Genomic DNA, 26,918 nt, shown 5'->3' on the forward strand with positions numbered 1-26,918 from the left:
GAAAATTAATTTATAAAAATTTAATAGTAAAATTTCTAGCTAGTAAGTAGTATCACTAGTTCAGTTAGATTTGATTCTACCTTATATTCCATTCAAAAAAAAAAAAACAAACAAACAAACCACATCACACCACTGTCACCTTATGATTCTACAATGCTCTCTGCTACTTCAAGCATTTTTTGGATTGTAAATTTGTAGTTTAGTTGAGCCAAATTGAAAATTAAAAAGTGAAGATCAATTTGTTTTAAGCATGAACGAGCTGGAGTTTGAACTCATCATTAAATTAAACTACATGTTTTCTTTTTAACAGAGCTAAACTACATGTTAATAACTTGGATTCATTATTTTTTGAAAAAAAAAAAAAACTAGAGGTTGTATATTAATTATTAGCTATTTAATTAATTTTTTATTAGTTTATATTGTAAATTCATAATATTAATTAGTTACTTAATTTTATGACTAAGGTATTTTAATAACCAAAAAAAAAAAATAGGTACTTAATTTATAGTTAAGATCATTATGCTATTCAAGTTAATTTCTTAGATAATTTTTCACTTAAAAAGTTATAATAATAAAAATAACTCAATCAACCTTGTACATGTTTAAATTATATCATCAAATGGATTAGGGAAAATGCACTAAAATCCCCCATGTGGTTTCCTCTTAAAACATGTAACCTCCTTAAGGTTTTGAGCATACACTAATGGGGAGCTAAGTACTTAGCTCCCCATTAGTATTATTTTATGTATAAATCATTAATTGTGTTCCACTTAATTTTCTTAGAATTTTTAAGACGAAACTCCTACGTGGTTGTATTATTTTATTTGAAAATGCAGCTAAAAAAATATAAACATGTCATATAAATAAGTCATAGTTTATTTTTTATGGATGTTTTAACACTCTACAAATAAAATAATACCACATGAAATTAAATGTTACACTCAAAATTTCAGTGCGTAGAAACATGAAGTTTAGTGTAGTTTTCCCAATGAATTATTTATGTTACCAATAAATCAAAACAATATTTACATATATATTTTAGCCACATGTTAGTCCACATGACAAACCAATAGGGCCAACTATTGAACTCATAATTATGTGCGTATTCATGTCTCTGTGATAATATTTAAGCATGAGTTAAACTTTCAAAAAATCAAGAGGGTCAACAAAATTCATAACAAATTTTGCAACTGAAAAATTATTAATTAGAGATAATAAAGTAACATTGGTGGCAGACTTATGTAAAAATCAATAATAATATGTAATATTTGTTTGGCATCAACTTATAGGATTAGCTTTTCGCATTTATATACAGTTTTTTAAAACTTCAATTTTTTTTTTCAAGGTTTAAGTATACTTTCAACCAAAAAAAAAAAAAACTTTTAAGAAAAAACTAGATAAACTGATTGCAAATGGACACGGAATCTCAACAATTATATAAATTATAGTGAAAGTTGTTGTGTCAATGGTAAAGATGCTAAACTTTTTTTGTTTGGAGAAGAATACTAAACTTAATTTAGTCATTTACTAAATATAAAAGAATGGATTAATCGTATATAAAAAAAGAATGGATTAATAAACAAACCTTTTTTTTAATATATACAACAATAAACAAACTTTTGAAGCAAACCCAACCTCACTTCTTCACATGTCCCTCTATTTATAAACCTTAAACCTCCCAAAATATACATTCGAACTCCAAAGGACCAAACCAGTAACCCATAAATCTCTCTCTCAACATGGGAGACAATAGGGAGCCCTTGATAAACCGAAACAACAACAACAACAGCAACAACAAAAACAAATTTGCACGGAGCATTTCACACGCACAGGACGAGTTACACAGCTTCAGATCCTATCTCCAATGGATGTGCGTGGACCAATCGAACGTGTGGAGAGCTTGTCTGTCTTGGTCCATGTTCATCCTCTTCGCCATCGTCGTCCCCGCCATCTCTCATTTCGTTCTCGCTTGCTCCACCTGCGATAGCAGACACTCCAGGCCTTTCGACACTGTCGTTCAGCTCTCGCTCAGCAGCGTCGCCACCTTGTCGTTCGTGTGCCTCTCAACTTTCGTCAGGAAGTTCGGGCTTCGGAGGTTCTTGTTCTTCGACAAACTCGTTGATGAGAGCGAGACGGTGCGAAATGGTTACACCGAACAACTCAATGTGAGTTTCCCATGTTTTTCTCAAATCTTAGTTTGCGATTTTTGTTTTACTGTTTTTAGACTAACCAATCTTATCTTCATTCCTAGGATTTACATGAGTACTTTTAGTTTTTTTTTTTTTTTTTTTTTTTTCCTTACTAAATTGTAGGACTCTTGGTTTGTTGCCTCTGGAATACTAGCTTGCTTGATTTATATAATATATTAATAAGGGTAGTTTTTTATTTTCGAAAAAATGAATTCTATTTTTTACTCCTATATGTACATCTGTTTACGCAGTTGTATTCTTTGTTTTTCTCTTTATCTTCCAATTGAAACAATTTTTATCTTCTCTGTATTATTATATCTTTAGAGTCAATAATTCAATTTTCAAATTGATCTGATGATTTTAAAGATTGGAATAAAAATGGTTTCAAAAAACTCTTAGCTTGAAAACTAGGATTGTAAGAGAGCTTTTTAAAATTTTAGTTGGTGCCTTTTTGAATATTTCTCATGAACCATGTGTAATTATGAAGATCCCAAGATTTTCCGAGATTACAGCGTCAATCAAGCTGTGAGTTTGATTACAGAAGTGAAAGAATAGGTCCTGAATAGGCTGGAAAGTTCCTTACTTCCCAACCACAAAAGTTTTTTTTATATGCAAAGACAAATGAAGGGACCTTTTTGGTGGGTCTCATAAATAAAAAAGATTCATGGGAACAAGGTGAAGTAGTGTACAATTGTATAGTTGAACGGTGAACAGAAAATAATAGGTCTAGTAATTGCTAAAGTGAAGAACCAAATAGCTTAGGAAGTAGTTTATGGATTTAGATTTGCAGGGAAATTGTCATCTTTTTTCTTTTGGGCTACTCATTAAGATAAATGAGTGAAGCCAACCTAGGCGAATTATTTTATTTCATGATTGCTTGACTTTGTTTATAGCTTTGTTAATGTTAAGTAATGAAATTGTGCCATAAAGCTCTTGGCTTTTTGCAATCCTATTTGCTACTATAGTTGTTTTAAGCTCATACGCATAATGCTCCATCTTATTAAAGTCAGAACTAGCATTTTGTTATATTTTACTTCCGGAAAAGAGGAAGATTTTAGGCCTTGGGACCAGTTGACACACTCTTTAAGAAGTTAAGACTATAGAAGTCTTAAACTCAGAGCTAATTTACACAATTAGAATACCACGTTGACTGATGAATGATGATGTACCAAAAAAACTCCTAAGACTAATTAAAAGCCACATTTAATATTTACTAAAAACAACTTTCCTGGGCTTCTTCTTCATTATGTAACAAAGAAAGCTTCACATGTCATTTCCTTAGTTATTCGGTCCTCAAAATATTGGTAATTCTAACCTGCAAAAAATAAAAATAGAAGAAAGTAGCCTGTCATTGTGGAAAAATAAAAATAAGTCTATTAAAACTAAATGCTCTTTGTTTATCCACACCTTTTTTTTTATATAGGAGTTTATCCACTCTAGTTGATATAACATGAACTAATTTTGTCAACAATTTCTAATTTAATTAACATCTTCTATGTGCCTATGTAACCAATGCATCAATATTATTTTTAAAAGGTTAAAGAGTATTGTAAATTAATGATATTAAATTATTCTTCCCTTGGGCTAATTTCCTAAATTAGTGATATTGAATTATTCCTCCCTTAAGCTATTTTACAAAACCCTCTCTATTTTACATAGATTGCAGATCATCTCATTTGAGCCCATCATAAATTTCAATGTCTATAGGTCTTGTCAATGCACAAAGCAGTTGTTATCATCCTTCCAAATTTAGTGCATTGAATGAAGCAATAAACTCAAACCAAGTCTCTTGTGAATATTCTCCAATATAAATGACATTTCCCATGTGTCTAATTTTCCAATGTATCAACATCATCTTTTTATGACTTAATAGCTACTAAGTACTAACTGATTTTTTTTTTTTTTTTAACTACTAATCCCAATTTTTGTTTTTGGTTTTTTTAATACAGAGATCATTGAAAATCCTATCAGTCTTTGTCACCCCTTGCTTTGTGGCTGAGAGTGCATACAAGATATGGTGGTACGCATCTGGGGCCTCACAAATTCCCTTCTTGGGAAATGTTTACGTGAGCGACGCAGTAGCATGCATAATGGAGATCTGCTCGTGGCTCTATCGCATTACCGTTATTTTCCTGGTGTGCATCCTGTTCCGTCTGATCTGCTACCTCCAGATCCTACGGCTACAAGACTTCGCATCAATATTCCATCAGGATAATGACGTGGGGCCCGTGTTGTCCGAACACCTTAGGATCAGAAGACATCTACGGATCATAAGCCATAGGTACCGTGCGTTCATATTGTTGCTCCTGGTCCTTGTCACAGGCAGTCAGCTTGCTTCGTTGCTCATCACAACCAAGAGTGGTGCGGAGGTTAGTGTATATACAGCTGGAGAACTTGCGGTACGCCTTCTAAATTGAGTAAATTCCAATTCCTTCTTTTTAGTTCAATAAAATAGCAGGTTTTTGTTGTGTACTTATCAACCCTACATCATGTGACGTAACGGTAATATCACATGTACCACAGCAACATTGTGGATACAACACATTTGTTGAAGTATAATTCTTTGTTACACCACATATGAGATAACTATTGATCTTTAAGAAATGTTTGTGAATTTTACAAGATTTTACCACAATTATTAAAATGAAAATAAAAAAAAAAAAATCTTGGTGGAGTATTGAATTTTCAAGTAATTTACCAATTCACTAATTTTTCCATGGCTTAGGAAGTGTCGTTTTTTGGGGGAGAATGATACCTGAGGATTTTTAAAAGAAATAAGACACATCTTAACTCTTTTGGCTAATACTAGTATGATATTAGTTTCTTTGATATGTGTTGTCTTTTTGTCACAAAATATTTGTTAATCTTTAGTGGTTAATAGTTAAGACAAATTTTTTCGAACATTTATTTCTCACCCCGAATAGGATATATAGGACCATTATTCTCATAGTATAAAGTTTTTTTTTTTTTTTTTTTTGATAACATCATAATATAAAGTTAAAATCATGGAGTAATGTCAGCAAATTAATTTTAAATAAGTAGATGGTGTCAACGTATTGACAATTTCAGAGTATAATAGGAACTCAAATTGAAAATTGTATCAAATTAGCTAGGAGAGCTATGAATATCACTTAATTTGTATCTCTCCCAAGTAACTATTCAATTATCCAAAAAAAAAAAAAAAACTTTTTGTTTATTATATTGTTGATACGGTAACAATTACAGTAATTTGTAATAAAATTGATAGTAATTTTAGTATTTTAAAAAATATTATAAGCCTATATATGTGCTCTAAGATGATGTGTTTGTTTTACTGTAGCTATGCTCCATGACTCTCCTAGCTGGGCTCTTGATATTATTGAGGAGTGCGACAAAGATCACACACAAGGCACAATCAGTCACATGCCTTGCTGCCAAGTGGCACGTTTGCGCCACCGTAGACTCTTTTGATGTTGCTGATGGTGAGAGTACTCCATCAGCTCAGATTACCTATGCTCGGCAGTTTACTATGGGTGCCCGGGAAGAATCGGACAGTGACGAAGCCGGTGATGAGGAAGATGACCTAGATAACAACAAGTTGATACCATCTTATGCCTATAGTACCATATCATTTCAGAAAAGACAAGCTCTAGGTAAGTCACAAAAAATCATAACCCTTTCTTTTTATTTGTATGTATAGTTTCTTAGGGGTTGCACGTTAAGTTTCCAATTAAATTGTTGTATTACCCAATAAATTGTATAGTTAAATTAATTGTCCTTCAAAAAAATAATAGTGTTTGTAGATTTGAGAAATAATAGATAGAAAAAGATTTCTTTCAAATCCAAAAGGATAAATCTCCTTCAATCCATTACAAGGCGATTTATAATATTATTTGCATGTTTTTTTTTTTTTTTACAAGATAGAAATTCTACTCTAATCTAATCTTAGTGTATATGTATATGAAACTCCTTTATAAAGACTTGACCCTTACCCCCGCACTCACAAGCACTTATACTTGTAGAGTGACCATTGCACTAAGGATATGCGGTTGTATTATTCGCAAGTATTAAATCACATGACTCATTATATCATTTAAACAAGTTACATAACTATTCATTTGAGCTACCATGTAATGAGTTGGAGTAAATCTACTTCAAACCTCAACTCTGTACATGGATAATATGCTTACATTGATCTTTTTCTCTTTTTTATTTTTTTTTTATTATTTTTTTTTTTAATTTATAGAAAGAAGCATTGATTTTACTTAAATTAACATTATGATGTATGTGTAACATCCAATATACTTTTCAATTTATTTTCCGATCTGATTTTCTTTTTAATTTTTTTTACAGTGACGTATTTTGAGAATAATAGAGCAGGGATTACGGTGTATGGGTTCACATTGGACAGGACTACACTCCACACCATATTGGTATTNACATTGTTCTTGATTCTCCCCTTTGAGGGTGAGGACTGTATAGATGTAACGGTCTCATGAGACCATTCTCTTATAGTATGCGAGATTTATACACGCTTATAAAATACTTTTTCCAGGTAGAGTTGGGGTTTGTTAAAGTTATATGTATGTGTTAAGTATTGATTTTTTATTTTTTATTTTTTAAAAAAAATTCATTGTATTTTTCCTTCTCCTTTCGGAAATTTTCTCTAAATCTAATATATTCATGTAATTATGGTTTATTATACTTTATTAAAGTTTTTCTTTTATTTCTTTATTCCTTTATTTTTCTATTGTGAAATGGGAAAATTACACAAAATTATCTTGAGATTTACAGAATTTATATTGACATTCTTCTTTGTTTTGAATTGTTCATAGACCTCATTACTTTTCAAAATAAAATAAATTTAACTCCCCTATAGATCAACATCAAGAGTGTAGGGGTATTGGGCCTAAGGGTTCATTAACTATTTATATTTTGGGCCTGTGGCCTAAGCCAAGGATGAAAGGTTGTCTGAGGAGGGAAAATCTTGGTCAGAAGGGACTGTGTTAGCAAATAAAAAGGTTAGTTTTGGTCATAATGGCTCAAGAGGGTGGGCCAAGGATAAATGCCTACTCGACTAGCCAAAGCTGAGGTCTGAAGAGGTGGTCTGTCGCCCATGATAACGTTCCAGGAAGTTCTGTTGGCACGGATAAGCATTGCAGAGACATCAAACAGGGAGGAGTCCTAAAATATCTTAGGGGAAAGTTGCTGCCATCGCATTAAATGCACTGCAGCTAACTCTCTAGCCGCATTAATGTGGAGGTGATACCTGAACAGTGGTTATCAGTTTTACAGCTACTACACAAGACTTATAGAAGATGCTGATGGGACAAGTATCAACACCAGCCACTTGGCATGCACGTGGAGGACAAAGATGAAAGGAGAAGAGAGTATAAAAGGAGGAAGAGGCAAAGGGAGAAGGGGATCGAGAAACTAAGAGAAAAAACACTATAGCATTAAGAACAGACTTTATAATCAAACATGAAAGAAATATATAAGAACAGATCTCCTCGGACTTTGCCGAGGACAATTTTCTTCAACATAAACCTGTCTATTTTCATTCATTTGTCATCTGAATTTACTTTAGTGTTTGTCTGATTTATGAAAGCCCAATTTTTTAACTCATTCTCTACAAATTCATTGTTTTGAGCTTCTTGGCCCTAAGTCCATTCAGCTTTTGGGCTGGGAACTCAAATCTGGTCCTTACAAAGAGCATTGACACCAATTTATGCAAAAATTACTGTTTGTTTTATAATAAAAATTTACTTTTTCTATTTTAGCTAACCATTTTCAAAACAACCACATTTGATTATCTATTCTATTATCTATTTCATTAAAATATTAATTTTTCTTGATTTTTTAATCAATTATCTTTCTTCATACACAGTAACCATTATCCACAATCTTTATTCACCCTCGAGAAACAGAAAGAAATAATAAAAAATTATTTTGCACGAGCTAAAGTGGCTTGTATATTTGCATGCACAAGCATTATAGCAAAATCTCATTTTGCATAACCAGTTCATAATCTAATGTGGGTAATTTTTAGAGTTCATGTTATTAATTTCATGTTATTTTGGGCATAATCAGTTCATAATTTTGGGCTTTATGTTATTTTAGATAAGCTTATGCAAATACTCTATTGCTCTTACATTCACCAAAGAAGACAAAAAAAGTAGTTAATGTTTTTTATATTCCAATTTCTACTCACGCTTTCCAAGTGAAATGACCGAGAAGTTTCTTGTCCCTTCCTTACGAAGGAGTGTTTTGTTTTGTCTCTCTAGAGATAACAAGTTTATCTCTAGAGCTTGTGGGGTTTTCTTTTGGGAGTAAGGGAAGCAGTGTTTTGTCTCCTTCTGTATGCAGTTCTATTTCATTTTTTCTTCCAACCTGTCGTAATGGAGGAACTCATAGATACTTGACGATGTATGTCTCTCTCAGAGAGGGAGGATTCTGGTTTTACCTTTTGAAGTGATTAGCGATCTTAGAAGTTCATCTTGAATCTGTGCTATTGGCGTGGTAAGCTAAGTCATGATGACAAGAATGGTGAAATAGGAACTCAAAGCAAAGGCAACCTACGGGTTTCAGAACTACAAGCTGGTCCATCACTTCAGGCTTCTCCTCACTGTTCAGCAAGTAAAGGTGTAATTATGATGCCTGGGATGTTTGAGAGGACCTTATCTCAACCTACATGGAGCGAAAAGGATGCTGTCAACAATAATGAATTTGGCAATGCAGCTTCAACGGAGGGAGGTGGCAATGAAATGGTGCAAGAAACTGTTTTGACAGTGCAAGCCAACGTTACAACAGATATGGAAACTAAGTTTTATGGGATTGATTCCTCATTAATGCTGACATTGTGTTCAAAGCTAGCAATGGTTTCAAACTCTACAACTACTATGGGAAGTCCAAAATCCCAGCCAATCATTAATGAGTCCAGCTTGTTTAATGCACCTCTTATTTTGGTTGTGGAAGTAAAGCGTGATACATTAGTAGCAAAAATAACTGATATTGGAGCAGCATTAACCACGCATGACAGCTCACCAAATTTTGCTCCTATTAACTCTAATTCCCAGCAATCCCAACGATAAGTGTCTAATATGGTCAATATACCAGACAAGAAAAAGATCTCAACAATAGCAATGAAGGGCAATGAACCGGATTAGTCCAATCAACCTCTACACTGTGCCATCTGGAAACCAACTCCATGGCCGATTTTGAATGTGAACTCTGATGATGCTATTTTCAAGAACAAAATTATCTGGGTGCAGGAGTTGTAATCCGAGATAGTAAGGGTCAGGGCGTAGCTTTCATGGACGAGAAAATCACTTTGTTCTCGGTCACAGTTTGGAAAATATGGACACATAGGAATCGAGTCAGAACTAACCAACCTTGTTGCAGTCCAAATCAGCTCGCAAACGTAGCCAAAGAATTCCTAACGGATTTCCAGGCGGTGCAGCATCCCTCTCTACCACAGTCCACACCGATTCGAGTTCTTTGGAGAGCTCCTATCTTGGACATGGTAAAGGTCAATTTTGGTGGTGCACTATTCAGTAGGGAGCAAAAATCAGGGTTTGGAGTTGTTATGGCTAGATGTTTTAGTAAATTACACTACTCTCATGTTAAGAGAAAGGGTAATATGGTTGCTCATGTTTTAGCTCGTTTTACTTTAAATGTTTCAGATTATAGTATGTGGATGGAGGATGTTCCACCACAGTTTCATTCTTGTGTTTTGGAAAACTTTGATGATATTCATTGAATAAAAGGCACTACGTTTGATTCTTACAAAAAAAAAAAAAAAAATAGTGAAATGACCGTTGTAAGAAGGCTTTATGTAAAATATTATTATTCTTTTTTGGATTTTTACCCCTTATGCAAAATAATTTAGGAGATGGCCAATGGTGAAACAAAATTTGTTTGAAAATGATAATGGTATTACCAATTCCCTGAAAACAAGAAAAAAAAGAAAAAAGGAAATTGATAACGTGATTGTCTAAAAAAATGAAATTGATAAGGTTTGTTTCGAATAGCTAATTCTAAATCAACCCAAGAATGTGCTAACAACAACATAAAAGTATCCATAAAAATGGAGCTATTTTTTTAGCTATTTGGCACCACAAAAAACTACTTGATTTATTTTACTTTCTCACTTTACAAAAATCCAACATCAGAGGTTTTATTTTAATTTATAACATAATAAAATAATATAAAAACTACAATAAAATAATATTTCATTTAACAGCTAAAACACAACCACAAGCACCATCAAAGCCATGGAAACCACCTCACAGCCACAACCCCACCACTATAACCAATACCCATAAAAAACTAGCGAAGAAGAAGAAAATAAAAGAGTAGAAAAACAAGAAAAAAAAATGAGCAGAACTATGGGCAAAAACCTAGATCAAAAAAACAAGAAAAAAAAATCCACAGATCGACAACAACCAACAAAACCCAGCCTAAAACACAAACTGAGAGGCTAAAAACCCATGCTCAAAACACAAGAGAGAGGCCAAAACCCACTTTCGAAACACAAACCCAAATGGAAACCTATGGGCCAAAATTGGGAATTAACACTGATTTTCAAACAATATAATTAGTAAGCACTGTTACAAAATTATATTTTTTACTAACATCTCGAGTCTAAGAGACTCGATTTTGAGCTATAAATTGAGTCTTTGAGGGTTGGTTCTCATGTTTTGATCAAGTCTGAGGTGGCAGTTTGTCCACTTAGAAATCGAGTCTCAAAAACTCAGTCTATATATCAACGCTTAAATACTCGATTTGTTCTATAAAACGTTCAAACTGAAAAGATGAAATTTTCGCAAGTGTTGGAGTACAAAACACAAACACAAATTAGCCACCATCAAAAGATGAAATTTTCGCAAGTGTTAGGGTACAAAACACAAACACAGCATAAATCCAACCCACAAATCCGAGCATTAATCCAACAACTCAGCATAAATCCAACCAAATCCACCCCTAACAACCACTTAAAATCCAGATCAAAAAAATAAAAACCCTAAAACCCATCAAATCAGAGAGAGAAAGAATTCGAGGAGAGAGAGCTCACCTCACTTGGGTCACGCGGCTTGGGTGGCATGGCTTGGGTCACGCGACTTGGGTCTGGCGCAGTGGTGCAATGGTGCAATGGTGGCGTGGTCTGGCTGGATCGGGCAGTTGTGGGTTCTTTGGTTTCTAGTCTGATGAGAAGGTGGGGTGAATGTTTTGTAATGTAAGGAGGCTGAATATGTTGGGTGGGCTTATAAATCGAGTCTTAGAGACTCAATTTCCAGGTGGTCACCACGTGGAAAAAATGTCGCATCAGATGCGATCAGATAATGGAAATCTAGTATTTGAAACTTGATTTATAGGCCCAAAATTGAGTCTCTTAGACTCAAGATGTTAGTAAAAAATATAGTTTGAAAACAATACCTACTGATTATATCGTTTGAAAATCAGTATTAATTTCCAATTTTGGCTGAAACCCATGCTTGAAACACAAACCCTACCCGAAACACAAATATAGCCCAAAATTCATGCTAAAACATAAACACAAACGCCAAAAGCCATATCGAAACACAAACACAAATGCCGAAAATGGGTCAGCGATGGGCTTGTATCGAAAGCGAGTTGAGGAAGAAAGATGGCTGAAGCTGGGCTGGGATGGAAAAAGAGAGAACTGAAGAGCTTGGGGAAAACGAAGAGTCTGTAACGGGAAAAGAAAAAAAAAGGGAAAGAAAGATTATTTTAATGGGAGGTTTAATAAAATAATTTTTTTTTTTTAGCTTATTGCTACAGTACACAACTATAGATGGTTGTGTACTGTAGATGAGGAGCTAAAATTTTTAAGTTTAACTCCACCATTGCAGATTACTTTTAGAAATGGTGGTGCTAAAAATAGCAATATGGCATTTTAGCACCACTAATAATAATGCTCTAAATGAAGGTGTCCACATAGTTGCTGTGCTTGCCCCTTCTTAGTCGATGAGGCTAGCAAGTTAGGCCAAGTACTCTAAATACCCTTATGTAGGGAAAAATTTACCCCGTTTCAAGTATATATATATATATATTCTCTCTCGCAACAAGTGGGTTTCACTAATGAGTAGGGCTCACCTACTACGAGTGAGAAGATAAATATACTTGTACTTGGGTATACCTTCTCCCTGTATAAAGCCAATGTCATAATTTTTTTTTTTTTTTTGTTAATATGGTAAAGAAACCAACTTTATTCTTTATTCAGAATGAAAGGCAACAAATACATTATGGAGATAAGCTAGTTCTAAAAAAATAAAAACTCTCTTCAATCCAAATAAAGAAATCGACAATGCTAAAAGCATATTTAGCTAACAAAAGAGTAGGGCGATTGCCTTATCTACATACATGGGAGATCTATACCCACCTAAATTCATGCATAGAGGATAACATGCCATAAACAATTGGTGCAACAGAAGAAGGAGATGAAGATTATTTACACAAAGCCTTGGAATTAATGAGAGAGTCACATTCCAAGATAAAATCATGAATACCCATATCCTTAGAAAATTAAAGACCGCTTCAAAAGCTTTTGCTCCAGTATCAAGGGCCCCAGGTGGAGCCTTAATTTTTTTTATGCTAAGAGCAGCTATCACTCTTCCTTCCTCATTCGGATAATAACACCCACCCTAGCTTTCTTATGGTTTGAAAAAAGTAGCCCATCCACATTAATTTTGCAGAAAGGAGCTGAAGGAGGTGACTAATTGACTTCAACCTTCCGAGATGGCATCGTGGGAACCACCTGTGCTGCATGACATTCATCTAGATAATGACCACACCAATGTATTAATTCCAGCATACTCTTCTTCTAACCACCATAATTTCGTTTCTATTAGTCCGAATTGCCCACGCTGCCATGACAATAAAAGCAACACTATCTTCTTCGAAGTGTTCCACCATAACAATGTACCATTGAAAATGCAGGTAACCAGAAGTGGGAAAAACACCAGAGTAAGCCAGACTTCATGGGCTCGTGGGCAATCCCAAAAGGCCTAAACACATTACCGCATAAATTCTCTTGCAATGTCACAATTTATTGTGTGTATTTCTTTTTTCTTTTTCTTTTTTTTTCTTCTTTAAAATGGCAATGCAATTGCTGATTTTAATTGTGTGGGTTCCAACTAAATCAACTGGAAAAGTCTCTGATGGTTGAATAAGAGATCTGGGGTTCAATTCCTGCCTACACCAAAAATTAATTGATGTTTTGGTCTGATGATAAAGAGCTATCATCAGGAGTGGACTTTATAAGTTGAATCTCTCTCTCAAAAAAAAAAAAAAAATTTAGAGAATTCAATCCTATGATATTTGGTCCTAATTTTTTAAAATATAAAATTGTACTTTTTGGTTAAATTTTGAAATTGTATTTTGTTCAAATGCCCATAAACCCGGACTCTCCATATAGAGCCTATCATTGTCATGATGGTCATTTAAATCCCATCATTTGTAAAATTTCTGTGTTATTACTTATTGTGCGCACACAACTTTTGCTTAATGGACCGGGCCTAGGGTTGGGCTTACAACTTACTTGTAGAGTGGGCCTAGTGTTTACTACTAAGGGCAGTTCCACTCCAAGTGATACTATAACTTCCCCTAACCCCAGTGAACACCCTTACTTTCCTCTTTGTGTTGCTCTTTCCCCTGGTTTTGCTAGTTCACTCTCTCTCTCTCTCTCTCTCTCTCTCTCTCTATATATATATATATATATATATTCTCTCTAGAATTGCCAACCCCTTCTTCTCATTCCATTCTCTTATTTATTGCTTGAGGTGGGTGGAGGTATTATGATTACTTTCTGGTCTCACTCGTGTGGGTGGGGTCCAAACTAATTATTCCTGACGAGAATATGCTCTGTTGGGAACTGGTTCTAGCCTCCAAAAGATTGCTTGGCAGCGATATTCCCCAAGGCAATACCAGGCTGCCAAGAACATAGGTTGTCTTGAGCAAGCACATTCCTGATCAAGTTAAAATTGATCGGCTAGTGCTTGCCTTTGACACATTCAAGACAAGACGGACTCATTATTGTACTTGGGCTCAGCTTGGGCCTTAAAGTGCGTTCAGCCCAAGACCAAAGGTCCAACGAGAATGGGATTATGCACTGTCCTATAAGGCCTGGGCTCAAGGCTCAGTGGGCCTAGGACCATTCCCCGTACACTTATTAAAACAAATTGTGTGTTATTAAAAAAAATGCTATGTTCACAACATTTTTAAAATGTTTTCACAACAAATCTTATGTGACAAATTGTTATGAATTGTTATTAATGGATAAAAAAGTAACTTCAATAGTAAGCTCAATTTATAACCAATAACAACTAACTACCTATGATTTGTTATATTTCTAAAATAAAATAAACCTATGTTTTGTTGTGAACATAACACTTCTCAATTAAAAATTATTCATCCAAACACAAGATGAAAAGGCTTTTCCAAATCCAAACCCTTTAAACCTTTTACATACCATATTTTCACTAAGACACTAACCTATTAAATTTTTAAAAATTCTATTCTAAATCTATCCCATATGTTTTTTTTTTTTTTTTTCTTTATCTGAGACATGAACTCCAACTTATCCACCCATCCACCTTAGGGTCCGTTTGGTTCCCGTAAAATATTTTCCGAAAAATATCTATTTTCCAGAAATGCTATTTTCCGAAAAAGGAAAATATTTTCAAGTGTTTGGCAGTATTATTCAAATTTTCCTAGAAAATGTTTTCATGTGTTTGGTTGCATTTGAAAATGCTATTTTCCTACTACTTTCTCACATTTTCTCAGCAATTTTCTCTGATTCCAAACAAATTTTATATCACAAAATTCACCACCACCCACACATCTGCACCCACAGAAAATCCACCACCACTATCCACACAAAACCCACCACCACACAACACAAAACCCACAGAAAATCCACCATCCACACCACCGCAACGAAAAAAAAAATCAAAGGAGGACGACGAGATCGAGAGGGCGGCGCATCAAGACGACGATGAGATCGAAGATGATGATCTGGCCCAGAGGAGGATGGCGCGATCTCGTAGGCACAAACTTGGCATCGTGATCGCGATCTTGGCGTGATCGCGATCTTGGCATGATCGAGAGGGCGGCGCAATCTTGGTGCAATCGGTGACGAAGGAGGCGACGAGATCGGAGACGAAGGAGGCGACGAGATCAAGGACGAAGGAGGCGACGGCGATGAGGATGGTGATCTGACCAGCGAGGACGTGCTTCAGGTGGAGTGTGCTTGGGCTCTCTCTCACTCTCTCTCTTCGGGTGTATTTTCCAGAAATGCTTTGAAGGTAAAATAAGAGTGTAAATTGGTTTCCGTTCAAAATGCCTTATTTTCCGATCAACGTGAATCATTTTTTCCGTTGACTGTATTTTCCATAAGAACCAAACACCGTATTTTCCAGAAAATCATTTTCGGAATCAGTTTGAAGCCAAAACAAACGGAGCCTTACTGACTTTACAAAAATTTGTATTTGTAGAATGATCATCACACCAGTGACCATCACACTAAAGTTATGTAGTGATATACCATCCATATGTATTTGAAAGACCCACAACAGTCCAAATTCATTCATTTATTAAATCATGAGCTAGATTAAAATTTAGCATTTAGATCATATGGGATTTAACCTAAAGTTAAACATCTAAAGTTCTATTTAACAAAATTTAATTATTAGTAAACCCTAAATACTTGTACACTAAATTAAACAATGTTTTAAGAGAGAAATAGAAGGATATTTAAATCATTCCCAAACACAAACCTATCCTAAATGCTAGTGTGTTTTAAAATGTGAACCCAAATCCACTCTAAATCCATTTGAAAATTTTCAAACCCTTTTACAATTTAGAGTTGAATTGAGTCCAAAAATCAAATCCAACACATTGACATCCTCATTTTTAAAGCTCCACGTTTTTTCTTCAACCAACCTATTTTTAATTTAAAAATAAAAATTTTGAGAGAGAGAAGGAAAATATATTCCGTACCAAACGGCCAGAAGAACGTTGGTTTTCCATTCTGTAGGTGCGATCACAGCTTATACTTTTCTCTCTTTGGCGCGTGCCCGTTAACATATACAGTTCAAAACTTTAAACTTTTAACCGTAAACTTTACTCTCTCTCTCTGTAAACGCTGTCGTATGTGCATTGAAAACGACGACGTTATCGTGTAACACACCTCGTCTCGAGTCACGATCGCGCATTTACATTTTGCTGTATTCTTTGGCAAATAGGTGTCTCTCATTCAGTCATTCTCTGTTCCCCCACAACATCCCGAAACAAAAGCTAAGAAATCAGAGAAAGTGTTTTTCTTATTTTTTTTAATTTCTGAAAAAAATTCATGTTTAAATTTCCATATATAGTAGACGAAGTATATCTCCCATTTTCAAAATTTGGAAAAATCCAGAAAGTAAAGAATCTACTTTACCATGGAGATCGCTTCGATTCCAATCACTACGTGTTCCAAGGAGCACCAGCAGATCTATCAGGAATGGTTCAATTACGCTGATGCAGGTACGTACTACCGTACACGAAATTTTCATATCCACTCCTCTGTTTGGTTCCCGAGAAAAAAAAAAAAACAAATCGAAGAAACGAAAAGAAATTTTTAAAATTTTAAATGTTTAAACTATACGTTTCATTTTTTGTTCAGATACCGATGGCCGCATTACCGGTAATGATGCTACGAAGTTCTTCGCCATGTCGAATCTGTCCAGGCAAGATCTCAAGCAGGTCTGATTTCCTTAATTTTTTTTTTCTTCGCTAATTTTGATTATATTTTTAAGAATAGGTTTTGCAAGTGCTTTCATTTCTTAATTTCTTGTTTTTGCTTTGTTTTTTACTAGTACCAGTAGTTAGTATTATTTGATAATTTCTTATACGAATAGCTTTATAAACGCTATTAGTGGTTTAGTTACTGTGATTTTGTAAAACCCTAAGCAAATGTTTGACATATGTTGTAGCAGAGCGAGCTTTATTGGAATCTCATAAACTATAGATTAGTTGATGTACTGACTTTTCTTGGCTTATATGTTAGATGATAAGGTTTGGAGAAACTATTTGGTACACCCAGTGCATATGACCTCTCCCGCACGTATGAGTTAGGAACCATGTGCGGGACCCACGGCCCACGTTTATGTGAGATGATGGTGTAGCATACTAGGTGCATTGAATAATTTTAACACGGTTTGAACGTCTCATTTACCACCTTATGGTGAGAAAATCTATTCCCACAACTTATCTCAAAACTTCTTTGTCACAACTATGATGTGGCAGAGTACGAGTGGTGTAAGAAAAAAAGTGGGTCCATGTGTAGGTGATAGACAACTACTCATAATCTATCACATCAGAGTTATGGTAAAAAGTTGTGAAATGGAGTGGTCTTAGAACTACTCCGTTATGGCCAGTTTGGGTGGAGGGGGAGGGAGGGGAGTAGAGTTGGCTGGAAATTAGCCTACTCTACTCTAATTTCTGGCCAACTCTACTCTAATTTCTAGCTAACACTACTCCTCTCTCTCCCCCTCCATCCAAACTAGCCATTAGTGTTGGATTGCTTGTGTTTGTTCTTTGAACTCTTTCCATACTTTTTTTGATTGGTAAGTTACACACACACACTCCCCCGATGGGTCATGAACCCACAATCTCACCCTCCACCTTGCACTTATAGGGAAGGAAGTGCTAGTTGAATTAGAACTCATTAGCTACCATACTAACTGTTATTTTTAATTTTTTTGGCTGAATCCATTCTAACTGGTTCAAGACTATGTGGATTAATTTTCTTTACTTCTTGTACTTCATTTTTTAATTTAACAACACAACAATAACAAGTCCCAAATTTTGGTGTTGGCTATGGATCCTCAACAAATTAGTCAGGGTCGACTACATGTATTTTTTTTCCTATATTCTATTTTATCCGGAGTCATACTCTCTACTACTTCCTTAATTGACATGCCCTTTTTTTTTTATTACTTATTACTTCTACTAATGTTATTTTTGGTCTTCATTAGTTCATCTACCATTTTTGTTTCCTTAACTATTTATTTTTTATTTTACAGGTGTGGGCAATCGCAGATTCAAAGCGACAGGGATACCTTGGTTTCAAGGAGTTTATCGCTGCTATGCAGGTTGTAATTAGTATGCTTAGATGACATAAACCTAGTCAAGTCCTTCTTCTCTCTCTCTCTCTCTCTCTCTCTCTTTTTTCTTCATTCCAGGACCTGACCAGTTCTTTCTTCTTAACATGTAGCTAGTGTCTCTGGCACAAGCTGGTCATGCAGTAACAAATGATCTCCTGAATAGTGACGGTAAACTGTTTATGTTTAGGTTTGTCTCTATAGTGCATGATTAGATTGGTTGAGCCCTTGAGCCTCATGTTTAAATTAGCAACTGTCACTAAGTGTGACATGTAGTTATTTTGCATAGAATTATCTGTCTAATGTCACCATTTAGCTTAAAAGTTGAAATGATTTTATTTATTGCAGTTGACTTGAGCAGTTTGAAACCTCCTGTAATGGAGGGTTTGGATGCACTAATAGCAGTAAGTATGCTATTTTGCCTCAATTTTTGTCTCCCATCAATTTCCTTTTAGGCAAGTTCTTATTTTTCAAAATATCATTCATTCAGAAGAAAAAGCGCAAGGAAAAGACAAGTGAACTTGAATCAAATGGTAAGCCCTTTTTTGTTGCAAATAAGAAAGCATTCTGGTGTCTTTGGATTTTTAGAAATGCACTGATTTGCAGTGATGCAGGTAGTTTGCATGGGCCATCACCTTCAGCTAATTGGTTTTCATCAAAATCTGCAAAAAATGTATGTTTTCTTGCCTACAAGTTTGCATCTAATGCATTTGTTGAATTAGTCCTGTGCTCTTATTTCAAAATACATATATACTTGAATCCTAATGGAGTTGTTCTGAACACAACTTGGTGCATCACTTTTTGTTCATATATATATATGTATATAAACTTAAGTGACTTTTTCTTTAGTTGCATTTTCTCATTTTGACAGTTTTGCTCACTTTATTTCATTTCACTGTTGTTATGTAGGCCATTTTGGGTTATTTTACTTAAGATTTGTTGCACCTATGAAGCTAGTATTGACTATTGTGTAATACTGTTATTACTTACTAATGATTAATTATTTTTATGTTTATAAAAATAGCCTTCTTTCTCTCTGTAATGCATTGTTAGTCTGCCATTCTTCTCGTTTGGTGGAGGAGGAGGGGATCTGATGTAGGACAAATTAGGGATTTGTCTGCGTTTAGTTGTGGTGGGTTTAGGGTACGAAAGAAGAAGAATTAGAGAGAAAAAAAAGGAGAAATGACTCCTCTCTCTATAAAGAGAATAGGAAACTCTGTGAATTGAATATATAATAGAAACAAGAGTATTTATACTACGTTTTGCTTTCATCAAATTTGTGATTTTTTTTTCAGCGATATTCTCAAGCAAAAATTCTAATTTCTATGTGGTCCTTTCTGGCCCTTTTTTAACCTTTTTTTTTTCACATGTTCTTTGGTACATTAATCCTTATGTCAGAATCTAGTCATTTATCTTTTGCCTTGCTGATTTTCTTGGGTATGTTCCTAGGTACCACTTTCCTCGGTTACATCAATCGTTGATGGATTGAAGAGACTGTACCTTCAGAAGCTGAAACCACTAGAAGTTACTTATCGTTTTAATGACTTTGTATCCCCGTTGCTGGTGAGTGAACAATGTACTTTATCTGTCTTGCTTCATCCCACATAAAGTGCTAAACTAGTATTTAATTCAGTTTTTTATTTTGTTGGATATGTGTGAAATTTATCCATAGTACTGTTGGTTCGATAACTTTAGAACCAAGATGGCGGTGGACTATGAGCTTATTATTTGCTGTTAAACTGTTGTGTAGGCTAATAGTGATTTTGATGCAAAACCAATGGTTATGCTTTTGGGTCAATATTCCACTGGGAAAACAACATTCATTAAGCATTTGCTCAAGAGTGGTTATCCAGGCAAGTTTCTTCTGTGTGTATGTGTGTGCACACACAAGCAAGCACAATTTAGTTTAAAAGATTCTATATATGTGTGACTGATTTTTCATATTGCTCATCACAGGAGCCCACATTGGACCGGAGCCTACAACTGACAGATTTGTTGTTGTCATGGTACCTTCAAAACCAACTCCTGTGGTGTTATCACCAATGTAGTAGTCTTAACTTATTTACCTTTAACTAAGACAATGTTTTGTGGTTCATTTTATTTTAAAAGCAACATTTTAATATTCAGAATCAACATCAATTATATGGAGTGTTTTTATTCCTGTTCCTTTCTATTATTTATACGCTTTTTCTTTGATAATGTGATGATTTTTGGTGAGTGTTGAACCTTATTTGTTTTCTTTTGTCACTTTTATCTTCTTTTATTTTTGTTGTTGTTTTTGTTTCCCTTTTTTTTGCTTGCCTTTCTTCATCTCCATCATTATGGAATTATTTGATTCTGGTGGTGCACTAGTTTATGTATATTTCAATCAGGGGAAAAAAACTATTATTATGCATGCAAAGATAAGTTGTAGAAATGGCAATCAATAAACTAGTGGTTTTACTTTTAAGTTCCTTATCCTCTATTATGTAGGGCCTCTATTATTTAGGGCCTCTTTCATTTGCACAAGGTTTGTTTTCTGTGAGGAAGGTTTTAAATTCCCTGAGTCCTCAAGGAAAAAATTCTTGACCAAACTGTTATTTTTTTTTTGGAGATGCAAAAAGTAATATTACTGAGATGACTAGTATATGAACATTTGCTTGTAATTCATATATTGACATGTTGATACATTTACCTGATAGGTATACAACTTCGGCTACTTATCCTTGCATCATCTCTTTTTTGCTTTTCTTTTCTTATTTTTGATAGGTAAACATAATTCATACACACTTATGTGATTGAACCCATGATCTGACTCTCCACTCTTTGTTTAATTGTTTCTGGGGTCAGGATCTGCATTTGGTTTAGAGTCCGTTGACGTCCTTTTAGTAATTATCCTTGTGCTTACAATGATTGATACTAATGAGAAATTAGTCAATGTGCCTGCTAACCTAACTTTCACTAGAATATGAGCCTTGTTGCTTTATGAGCTTCATCCTTATCATGTCCATGGTAAAAGTAGATTATTATTCATTTGTGTTGGCACTTAGTGTTTGTTCTTACCATGCAGAGTACTGCTTTCTTGTTTTGATGGAATTTTGCTACCTTGCTTTATTCTTTCTGCCAAATTGTAAATTTCTTTTCTCCAGAAAATTTTGATATTCAGAAAAAAAAAAAAAAAAGTTTTTATAGCTCCCGTTGTAAATGTTTGTGAGAAAAAAAGAATGTAAACAGAATAACGAATATAACTATACTGATCATCTTACTGGAAAAAAAATGGGGAAGAGTTTGTACCCTTTTTTTTTTAAGTATTGAATGCATATCTTGCTCTTGAAGTACCTTTCTTTTATGAGGTCTGGAACTTGGAGATATTTATTAGAGTTTGACCTTCCATTTTGCTTTCTTTTCTATACTCGTCAAAACTGTTAGAAATATGTAGTTAAATGATTAAATTTACCATATCCCAATAATTTAAGCTTTTGGGACAATTGGTAATTTAACATGGTCTCAAAGCATGACATCTTGAATTTGATCCTTGTCTCCTCCACTCTACCTCCCATTTAAATTCCTATGTATTGGGTCTCACCTATTAAAAGGTAATTTCGGCCCATACATGAGCAGGAGTGTTAGAAATATGTAGTTAAATGATTAAATTTATCAAATCCTAATAGTTTAAGTTTTTGGGACAATCGGTAATTTAACAATAACTAAAGAAGCTGCTATTATAAAGAGAAGGGGAAAAAGGGGCACTGTATGAACATTTCTTATTAGTTCCAAGTCCTTGTAGTTTATCTTAGTATTGAAATGGCTGTCTTATTACCATGTGACTGGGTAACCTTTCATACATTTTTTTTTCTTTTAGTATTCTATGTGCGTGATATATTTCTGCTACTTGCAAAATCTTATTTGCAATGGTGTTGACTAGCTAAGTTTGCTTCTATAGTCTGGTCCTGATGAAAGAAGTATTCCCGGGAACACCATAGCTGTTCAAGCTGACATGCCGTTCAGTGGTCTGACAACATTTGGAACTGCTTTTTTGTCTAAATTTGAGTGTTCTCAAATGCCACATCCTGTGAGATATTTTTTCTTGAATCACCATGAAGATTCTCTGTATTGTCATTTTGTGGCAACTGAAACATACTCTTTATTTATTTATTTATTTTTAAATTTATGTTGGAAGCTGCTGGAGCACATCACTTTTGTGGATACTCCTGGTGTTCTGTCTGGGGAGAAGCAACGAACGCAAAGAGCGTATGATTTTACGGGCGTAACATCATGGTTTGCTGCAAAGTGTGACCTCATTCTACTTTTGTTTGATCCTCACAAGCTTGATGTCAGCGATGAATTCAAGAGAGTGATATCATCTTTACGCGGTCATGATGACAAGATTAGAGTGGTTCTAAACAAGGCAGATCAAATTGATACCCAACAAGTAAGAGTTTTCGCTGCTAAGTGAATCCTTAAACTTGCATATTGGATGGTAGTAATCTGCTTACCCATGTCCCTACATTGCAGCTGATGCGTGTTTATGGAGCATTAATGTGGTCTCTTGGGAAAGTTATAAACACTCCTGAGGTTATGCGTGTTTATATTGGGTAGGCTCTCTATTATTTGGTATCTAACTTACCTGTTACAGTCTCATGGTGTTCCACCAGGCACCAGATATATGTATATCACTTCAAGTTTATTTCCAATGCTTGTTCTCATTTTGGGTATTATCTCCCATAACTTCGTATCTAATATACTATTAATGAACCCATTAAATGTTGTTTATCCTATCTTTTTTTCTTTTCTTTTTTCCACTTGTGAACCTGAGTTCCATCATGAGTTGTGTGTAGTTGACATCTCTCCTCACTTTGGCAGATCATTCAATGACAAACCCGTAAATGAATCTGCTACTGGTCCAATTGGTAAAGAACTTTTTGAAAAAGAACAGGAGGACCTTCTTTCTGACCTAAAAGATATTCCAAAGAAAGCCTGTGATCGTAGGGTGAGTCACTGCATCATTTCTTTTGGAATTTCCTATTTTGCTGAATGATTTCAGATATAGTTATGTTGTTTGTGGGTAAGAAAATCGCATGTACTAAAAGTAGGCCAAAGTTTAAGTTCCTTCGCGCTGAAATGTCTCCTGGGTGGAACCTCATTATTTGATTTACAATGGTCAATTTCTTGCTTTTCCTTGAAGTTGCTTGTGAAGTGATTCTCTATGGTGTTTCTATCTGGCAGATTAATGAATTTGTGAAACGTGCCCGAGCTGCAAAGATACATGCTTACATTATTAGTCATCTTAAAAAGGAGATGCCAGCTATGATTGGAAAAGCTAAAACTCAGCAGAGGCTCATTGATAATTTGTTAGATGAATTTGGAAAGGTTTCAACTCTCTGCCCTGTCTGCTTAAAACTTTGTTGTCTTGTTTTTTTTTTTTTTTTTTCAATTCTGTCAATCCAGGTTCAAAGGGAGTTCCATTTACCTCCGGGAGATTTCCCAAATGTTGATCACTTCAAGGAGATCTTGAGTGGCTACAATATTGATAAGTTTGAGAAGTTAAAGCCGAAAATGATACAAGCTGTGGATGACATGCTAGGTTATGATATCCCAGACCTATTGAAGAATTTTAGAAATCCGTACGATTAAAGAGTGCCAGTATTTTCCAAGATAACTGGACAGGTTAAATATTGAGTGGAGTACATGCCATAAATCAATGGTGCGGGAGCCTTGTCAAGTATGGGCACTTTAATCGTCACTGTTTAGATCAAATTTTGATTTTCCAGGTCCCAAACAATGTCCATTGTTATAGATAAATTTATCAGCTGCCCCTTCAATAGCTCTGTTTTCGTATGAATACCATGGAAGTTAGTATGATAAATTGCTATAGAGACCAGCATGTCTTATATATATTTGTTATGTACATAATTAAGAATTTTCTATAAAGTGCATGGTGTTTTGGGCTATCCATGAAATTTGTATTGAACCTACAAGCATTTGCACTGCATCAGTATCAGAGCATCTGCTAATGGTTGTGTAGTGGATGATCCTAGGTGGAAAATTATGAGGTGATAAGTACAATTAAGAGTTGCAAACAAGAGTCCATTAATTGTATGCCCGTGCCCAGCCAATTTTAGGCCCATGTACTGGCCCATTTATCTGCCCAACAGAAATAAAGTATTCAAGAGACTCAAGACCCATTTCAATCTGACCATGAATATACTGAGCTCTCTTGGATGACTAAAAAAGAAATCAAAAAATGTAAAATTTCTTTTACCTTCTACTTCAATTGTCATTTACATCTTTGTAATAGGAATTTGAAGATATTTTGAAAAAGCCTTTTTTATTTTTCTGGAGTTTTTTAAAGCTTTATTTTTTTTGGTTATTTAAGGGACAGTGTAAATACTCAACACTTTAAAGGCGGTGAGTGTCTTATTATAAATTAGAAGGGAAGTATGTGTAATAACAAAAAAACCTAAGTTTAGTGCAATTACCTCATACTTGAGTCTGTTTAGCATCGGCTTAAGCTTTTGGCTTTTAGTTTTTATGTATAGCTTCTTAAAACTTTACATTTTCCAACATTTTTTTCTCTTTTTCAAAAATTTTCAAACTACAAGTATACTTGGTATACTTATAAAATTTTAGTAAAAAGCTAAATAAGTTGTTCTTAAATAGACATTTAAGTTAAAAAATTTTCATTGCCACTATCGCAAACCAATGTCCACTACACAAGGGAGTCAATATCATTTTGGTTTCATTAATGAAGTTCAATACCAATTAATACCAGTGTACTATTTCAGAATTATCACTAATATATATATATATATATATCTTCATCAATCAAATTTCATATAATTTATTAACAATATTTAATATTATAAATCCGTACTTTATCTAAAATCTTAATATTTAGTTAGAATGTTATTTCATTAACAATAATATTATAGATATAATAATAATAATAATAATATGACATAATATGACATAATTTTACAATATGTTCAAGTGGGGTCAACCAGCTAGCCGAGTACAAAATGACAAGACAAAATCATTGTTCCTTAGATCTTTTAACCTTGGATCTTTCTTTTAGCATCTTGTTCCTTAAATTTAGATCGTTGTCTCTTTATCAATCTTTGGTCTCTTAGTTTATTTCTTTAGTTCTCCCATTGTAAACTCATTATCCTGATCTCAACAAATTAATTGTGCAAGTGAGAGCTCTTGAGGTTCACTTTAGAAGTTCTTAAGACTCCTTTTTTTTTTTTTTTTTTTTTTTTTTTTTTTTTTTTTTTTTTTTTTTTTTTTTTTAAGTTTGATTGTTGTTTTTGTTTTCTTTTGAGGAACTGATTGTTGTTGCTGTGGTTGTTGCGTTGTTGTTGCCGGAATTTGGTGGTGTTGTTGTTGTTGTTGTGTTGTTGCCGGAATTTTTGTTGCCGGAATTTGGTGGTGTTGTTGTTGTTGTGTTGTTGCCGGAATTTTTGTTGCCGGAATTTATTGTTGTTGTTGTTGTGTTGATATGAAAAATTTTCCGGAAAATAGCATTTTAGAATACATCCAAACACATAAAAATATTTTTCACAACAATTTTCATAATTCACCCAAACACCTTAAACATATTTTCCTTTTCCGAAAAATAACATTTCCGAAAAATATGTATTTTCCGAAAAACATTTTACACGAAACAAACACAGCCATAAGTACAATTAAGAGTTGCAAACAAGAGTCCATTAATTGTATGCCCGTGCCCAGCCAATTTTAGGCCCATGCACTGGCCCATTTATCTGCCCAACAGAAATAAAGTAGTCAAGAGACTCAAGACCCATTTCAATCTGACCATGAATATACTGAGCTCTCTTGGATGACTAAAAAAGAAATCAGAAAATGTAAAATTTCTTTTACCTTCTACTTCAATTGTCATTTACATCTTTGTAATAGGAAATTGAAGATATTTTGAAAAAGCCTTTTTTATTTTTCTGGAGTTTTTTAAAGCTTTAATTTTTTTGGTTATTTAAGGGACAGTGTAAATACTCAACACTTTAAAGGCAGTGAGTGTCTTATTATAAATTAGAAGGGAAGTATGTATAATAACAAAAAAACCTAAGTTTAGTGCAATTACCTCATACTTGAGTCTGTTTAGCATTAGCTTAAGCTTTTGGCTTTTAGTTTTTATGTATAGCTTTTTAAAATTTTACATTTTTCAGCATTTTTTCTCTTTTTCAAAATTTTTCAAAGTACAAGTATATTTATAAAATTTCAGTAAAAAGCTAAATAAGTTGTTCTTAAACAGACATTTAAGTCAAAAGTTTTTCATTGTCACTGTCACAGACCAATGTCCACTACACAAGGGAGTCAATATCATTTTGGTTTGGTTAATGAAGTTCAATACCAATTAATACAAGTATACTATTTCAGAATTATCACTAATATATATATATATATATATATATCTCTTCATCAATCAAATTCCATATAATTTATTAACAATATTTAATATTTTAAATCCGTACTTTATCTAAAATCTTAATATTTAGTTAGAATGTTATTTCATTAACAATAATATTATAGATATAATAATAATAATAATAATATGACATAATATGACATAATTTTACAATATGTTCAAGTG

The 26,918-nt window shown here is 34.0% G+C and overlaps 2 protein-coding genes across 2 annotated transcripts; both read left to right on the top strand.

Moving 5' to 3' along the window:
• The first annotated feature begins 1,580 nt into the window (after nt 1-1,580).
• On the top strand, nt 1,581-9,259 carry LOC112007158 (uncharacterized). Its single transcript, XM_024039464.2, has 5 exons — nt 1,581-2,165; nt 4,139-4,588; nt 5,509-5,821; nt 6,522-6,601; nt 8,693-9,259. Exons 1-5 carry the CDS (start codon nt 1,740-1,742, stop codon nt 9,257-9,259), a joined length of 1,836 nt encoding a protein of 611 aa, XP_023895232.2. The 5' UTR covers nt 1,581-1,739.
• Nucleotides 9,260-16,375: 7,116 nt separating this feature from the next.
• On the top strand, nt 16,376-24,261 carry LOC112007166 (EH domain-containing protein 1). Its single transcript, XM_065774794.1, has 16 exons — nt 16,376-16,712; nt 16,852-16,931; nt 18,254-18,322; nt 18,445-18,502; nt 18,680-18,735; nt 18,822-18,864; nt 18,946-19,004; nt 19,781-19,894; nt 20,082-20,184; nt 20,288-20,337; nt 22,254-22,382; nt 22,491-22,742; nt 22,826-22,905; nt 23,174-23,300; nt 23,537-23,680; nt 23,759-24,261. The coding sequence occupies exons 1-16, from the start codon at nt 16,628-16,630 to the stop codon at nt 23,942-23,944; spliced, it is 1,635 nt and encodes a 544-aa protein (XP_065630866.1). The 5' UTR covers nt 16,376-16,627; the 3' UTR covers nt 23,945-24,261.
• Nucleotides 24,262-26,918: the final 2,657 nt, after the last annotated feature.

This window comes from Quercus suber, unplaced genomic scaffold (genome assembly GCF_002906115.3).
Source record: "Quercus suber isolate HL8 unplaced genomic scaffold, Cork oak 2.0 scaffold_98, whole genome shotgun sequence".
NCBI lineage: Eukaryota > Viridiplantae > Streptophyta > Magnoliopsida > Fagales > Fagaceae > Quercus > Quercus suber.